General features: G+C 41.5%; 1 protein-coding gene and 1 pseudogene across 1 annotated transcript in view; one reads left to right on the top strand and one right to left on the bottom strand.

Annotated features, from left to right (window-relative positions):
* Nucleotides 1-1585: 1585 nt before the first annotated feature.
* Nucleotides 1586-2322, bottom strand: LOC128582192 (glucosamine 6-phosphate N-acetyltransferase-like; annotated as a pseudogene).
* A 1411-nt stretch (nucleotides 2323-3733) lies between these two features.
* The window catches only part of LOC128580996 (adhesion G protein-coupled receptor E2-like), a 47457-nt gene continuing 45190 nt past the window's right edge, over nucleotides 3734-6000 (top strand). Inside the window, 1 exon segment of the mRNA XM_053583459.1 lies at nucleotides 3734-3770. Within this exon segment, the coding sequence (XP_053439434.1) occupies nucleotides 3740-3770 (31 nt within the window). The 5' untranslated portion in view covers nucleotides 3734-3739.

Below are 6000 nucleotides of genomic sequence, written 5' to 3'. Positions count from 1 at the left end.
TATTATTGCTAAAAGATGGCTGCTGCTCTGCGCCTCAGGGCACTGCTGCTCCGGTGTGGTTCCCTGGCAGCCGACCATCCTCTCCTCGCTCCCGTGCCCCAGAGTCAGCACTGAACAGCTGCAGTTTAGGCACTGTCCACACCCCTCAAGAAATCACCCAAGAATCTGGACTCCTGGGGGACAGGCCTCCAGACCTCAGAGTGAGAGTGGAGGGGAGTGCTGGGAAAGAATTGCAGGTAGAGAATATATACAGTTTTATGCCTGGCAGGAGAGGCAGCTGGGAGAGGATTGCAGGTAGAGAATATATACAGTTTTATGCCTGGCAGGAGAGGCAGCTGGGAGAGGATTGCAGGTAGAGAATATATACAGTTTTATGCCGGGCAGGAGAATGCTGTGGCACCCTAGTTGGGGAGGTAGGTCATTTTTAGAGGGTCTGTCCCGTGGAGTGTAGTGGGAGGACCTTTGAACTCTGCTCGTTTGTTTGTGGGGCACTCTGAGCCATTCTCATGGGGGAGGGGACTCCCTTCCGCTTGGTGATGGATTTTGTACCTTTTGTTTGTATCCTTGGGGTCGCAGCTCGCCTCAGCGGGGTTGATGTGCATTCTTCAACCTTCTCTCTTTGTGCAGCTCAAATTCACCAGGTTACTTGCTAAATTTCTGTCTTTTAACTCTCCTTCTGGATGGGAGCCTCTGTGGAAAACTGGCTTCAGTCAGTCATCTTGTCTCTGTCTCCAATACATTTTTTAACATTGTATTCCACTTAACTTTAGAATATTCCATTTCATAAAGATATTACTCAGAAAACAGGCTTCAGGTACACATGAAGAGAGAAATGCAGGCATTTCTACCTATGCTAAGGTTTATTGATTCACTACTTAAAAGTACCTTAGATGTGCCATTATAATTGCTCTTAGGTAGCTATTTTTAACAAATGGTAATTATTATATTTTGCAGATAAGATAGATGGTACTTTATCTACATAGAACTATATAAATAGCAAAACATTTAAATTATTTTACTATGAACCTTGTAACATAAGTTTATTTTCATTTCTATTACTGTTAGGGTCAAGAAATATTGGACTGCTATATATTTAGTTGTGACTAATTTTTCCAACTTGATTTGTTATACAGGAAATGATATGCCCCCAAATGTATATATCAGTTTCTTTGAAACAAATATTACATTGTACACATGTGATAAGAAACAGCCTTATTCGATGTGTACTTTTTGAATGAACAATACTGATAGCAGGTGCATGACTCCTTACTACCCAAATTCTTGACTACCAGGAAATGAAGGCAGACTTTAGAAAAATACAATGCAAGCAAAGATTCAAGTTAAAAATATATTCTTTTGGTTAAAAATCACCCCCTTTATAATAATCATTTGTGACCTGAACTCACACAATGTCCCACCAGCCCAAAGTAATCTTCTCAATGTCATACTTGCAGTATTACAATGTTTTTTTTCAGTCTGGTATTTATGGAGGTTACTGGGTCACAGCAACATAGTATTTTACCTCTATAAAGAGGATAGCTTTGTACCATTAGTGCCTTTGATAGTTCTCTTTTTTGAAATATTTTTACTTTAGAAATCTCTACCACATGTAGTTTTCTTGTGGTGCATATTACAGGGGTATCTGCGAAACTTGGTAAATATAGAATGTAAATGTTTTGGCACAGTAACTGAGATAACGCCGGAAAGGCTATGTTAACCACTGTGATAAAAATGTGTCAAATGGTTTATGAAGTGAGTGTATGATGCCCCATAATCATATCATTGTATACAGTTATGATTTAATAAAAAAATTAAAAAAAAAAAAAAACTTTTTATAGAAACCAACATTTTGTGGTAGGCATTCAAGAGTAACCTTATAACAGTTAAGTTTCTTAGCAAAGTAAGGGTTGATAATAACAGTCTGCCAAGCTGCTTTCCTCTGCATTCATCACTAACTGACAGCATCTATTCTTCCTCTCTTAGCACAGGAATGCATAAATTTGTGTTCTATTATCAGAGTTGCCATAGCAACAATCTGTCCTAGATCACATCTTCCACAACTGTCACATAATAATCTCCTGATTTCTTCATGTGCTCAAAAGATTTCATGAATTGTTCAGGGTTGACAACTCCAGTGTCTGTCAGCTGCCCTAGTACCTTAAAAAAACCTCTATTTAAGTCAGCAGTACAGAGACGCCTCAGAACCAAGCCTTCTCCCAGGTGGGTTGGGGAAATGGCTGGAGAAAACGTAGCTGTACTCTGACTCCACTCCACTTCTTTGAGTAGACTTGGGTCAAACATAGGAGTTTCATCAGGTTTCATCTTTCCAGGAGGGGCCTTGCCATTCTGTCCACCGCTCAGAGCTCCTCGCCTGGGTCTGAACGTGGGTTCACCTTAAATGACAAGTTGGGGCCACTCACTCAGAAAGTTGGGACCACTGCTTTATTTCTCCATCCCTTCTCTCAAATCCTTAGGAAAACAGGTATTGAAGGGACTTTTCTTAAACTGATAGACGCCATCTACCACAAACCCACAGCGAACATCATATTGAATGGAGTAAAATTGAAAACATTTCTACTCAGATCAGGACAGAGTGTCACTATGTCATCCTCAGTATAGTGCCATGGCGTCACAGCTCACAGCAACCTCAAACTCTTTGGGTTTAATCTATTCTCTTGCCTCAGCCTCCCAAGTAGCTGGGACTACAAGTGCCAGTCACAATGCCCGGCTATTTTGTTGTTGTTGTTGCAGTGGTGGTGGTGGTCATTGTTGTTTGGTAGGCACTGTCCGGGTTCAAACCCACCAGCTCTGGTGCATGTGGCAGGCACCCTAACCACTGAGCTACGGGTGCCAAGCCAGAAACACATTCTTCTTAGGAAAGTATGTCAAGAGTGGAAAAAATAAATCCAATGTACTCAGTGCTAACATGAAACCAATATATAAACAACTATAAACCCACATGAAAGAAAAACACAAGTCTAGCAAGGGGGAAGGTAGAGGATGGAGAAAGAAGGAGGGAGCAGAGAAGGTGTTTGGCAGGTTTGAGACCAGCCTGAGCAAGAGCAAGACACTGTCTCTAAAAATTAGCTGGGCATTGTGGCAGGTGCCTATAGTCCCAGCTACTCAAGAGGCTGAGGCAAGAGAATTGCTTGAACCCTGGAGTTTGAGGTTGCTGTGAGCTATGATGGAACAGTACTCTACTGAGGGCAACAAAGTGAGGCTCTGTCTCAAAAAGAGGGGAAAAAAAGAGAAATGTACGTTTCTGAGAAGTTGATCACGGGACAAATTGGGGAAGGCAAGCAGTTTTCAAAATCTTCTCATATAGATATAATCTTAGTTTAAAATGAAAAATTTTGTCCTGGCACTGTGGCTCATACCTGTAATCCAATTACTCTGGGAGGCCAAGGAAAAGGACTGCCTGACTTTGGGATTTTGAGGCTAGCCTGATCAAGAGGGAGATCCCCATCTCTAATAAAAATAGAAAAATTATCCAGTCAACATGGTTCACCATGGAGACCCAACTACTCACGAGGCGGAGGCAAGAGCATTGCCTGAGCCCAAGAGTTTGAGGTTGCGGTGGGCTATGATAACACCATTGTACTCTGCTCATGGTGACAGAATAAGACTCTGGTCTCAGGAAAAAAAAAAAAGAAAGAAAGAAAGGAAAAAGGAAGTATTTTTAAGTCATGTAGACCAGTATCACAAACCCTCCACCGTGGAGCTTGCTGGTCTCTGCACCATGAGAAACAGATATCTATGCTTATTGCCAGGTAAGTAGAGTTATGATATTAATGACAAAAAAACTAAAGCTATCTGAGACCTATTTGTCTAGTTTGAGAATCTTCTCAGTTCTTTGCTTAATTTCTAACTTTTTTCCAATATCTCTATTATGGAGAGTAGGGAAGGAATGTTAGGAAAGATACTAGTTCATTTATATTAAATTCATAAAAAAGAAACTCCATGAAATGTATTCCTGCAGCAAAATTGGAAACTTAACAAGACTTTCTCCTTTTATCATATGTGTTAGCCAGAGTTTTCCAGGGAAATGAACCAGTAGGATGAGGAAGAGTAAGGACTGGAGAGAGAAACAGACAGACAGAGACAGGGAGAGAGACAGAAAGAGGGAGATGTTGAGGAATTGACTCATGTAATTTCAGACACTGGAAAGTCCAAGATCTGCAGGTCAGGCAGCTGGCTGGAGATCCGCTGGACACACGATATTGCACCTCTAGTAAAAAGGCAGCTGGACATAGAACTCCCTTCTCCTCCAGAGAAGTCAGTCTTTTATTCTCTTAAGGCCTTCAACTAATTGGATGAAGCCCTCCCACATATTGGAGGCCATGTCATCTGAAAATGCCTTCACAGACATTTCTTAACTAGTGCCTGACCCACTTTCTGGGTGCATTGCCTATGCACATGGGTACCCATAATTCACCACCACACCTCCTATACTATTTTTTCAGAGGCAGAAACAACCGAACTCTCTGAAAATTCTAATGTACTTTTGAAAACAAATAATTTAGTCTAGATCTAAGCTTTGTGTAGATCATAAAGTGATATGAATAATAGTCACAGTGAACTGCTGAAAATTGATATTGGCAGGGTCAGCTTAATTTTAATGAGTCCCTATTTCCTTCCTTGGGTAGGATAAAACCTGTCATGTAGTAGATGCTCCTTATATGTTGACCTAATTGGTCATGGTTTTTTCCCCATTTGTATGGAAATGGATTGATTTCTTACCATCTTATTTGTGAAACACCTTTTTATAAAGCTGTGCATATTTCGGAGGGATCACTGTACCCAGTGCTGTGGGCATTTAAAAGAAATAGCAAAGTTAATTTCCTAACTTTAGTATTTCCTAATAAATATTTAGGTGTGGATATATAATATACTCAGAAGACTATATATAATATACTCAGAAGACTAGGGGGCTTCATTCATATAAATGAGATGTGAGAAGTCATGTTAGAGAATAGAAGCATAGCTGACAGGCATCTGAGGCACAGAGCTCCTAAACAACTCAGCCAAGGGACAGCTGCCAGATGTCAAATCTAGGATTTAGATTCAGACGGTTTTCCACCCAGAGCCAAGTTCTCTCCCACTGGACAGGGCAATAAGAGAAAGAGAGCATTTGATGGACCAGAAAGGAAGAGTAGAAACGTAGGACTCTGATACCACAGAGAGCCAAAACTAGCGTGTAACTTTGCCTGTCCCTGGAGTCTGACAGACACAGGTAACTCTCAGGTAACAGGAAGGTATTAGAATAGCAGGAGAGAAACTCTGCTGCTTTTGTTTTCTTCTTTTTCTCTTCCTGTCCCGTAAGCTGACCTGACTTATCTGTTCACTCGGTCCAGGCAGCACACTAGCTCTTTATTAGCCCTCACCAATCTACGATCCTAATAAAGCTCATGCTTCCAATCATCACCATTGTACCCTTTTGCATTGAGAAAAGCAAAGTTCAAAGAAGGTTGGTGGCAGCCCTGAAGCTGCATGGCCACCAAGTGTCAGACTGGTAGACTGACTTGCCCATGTCTGACTCACAGATCCATTCTCCACACTCGTCCCCTGTCCCCCTTACACAGTAATGATGTGGTGGTACAGTGTGAGTAAGGAAACCCATCTTTGCCCTTCCCAGAAATGAAAGATCCTAAAGATTTTCATAAGGTTCATTGGCTCACATGGATGCGATTGCAGAAACTAATGGGGGACTAGTCATAGCTTATATGGTAGATTCGATCCCTTGGCACTCAATGATTTTCACAGCATAAAGCATATTGCTGTCAGTAACTCGGGTCTCAGGGCCAGACAGAAAGATAAAGGGGAAAACCTGTGTCCCACATGCCTTAGAGCAGCGATTCTCAACATATGGGTTGCAACCTCTTTGGACTGTATTAAAGATTCACAGCATGAGGAAGGTTGCGAACCATTGCCTTAGAGGGAAGTGTGGGAGTCCATTTGGAAGGAAGCATAGAAGCCACTGAATAAGCAGATAGTGGCCTT

The sequence above is a fragment of the Nycticebus coucang genome, chromosome 3, assembly GCF_027406575.1.
Source record: "Nycticebus coucang isolate mNycCou1 chromosome 3, mNycCou1.pri, whole genome shotgun sequence".
Lineage (NCBI taxonomy): Eukaryota > Metazoa > Chordata > Mammalia > Primates > Lorisidae > Nycticebus > Nycticebus coucang.
The sequence above is the reverse complement of the archived record's forward strand: the minus strand, read 5'-3'. Positions and strand labels throughout refer to the sequence as shown.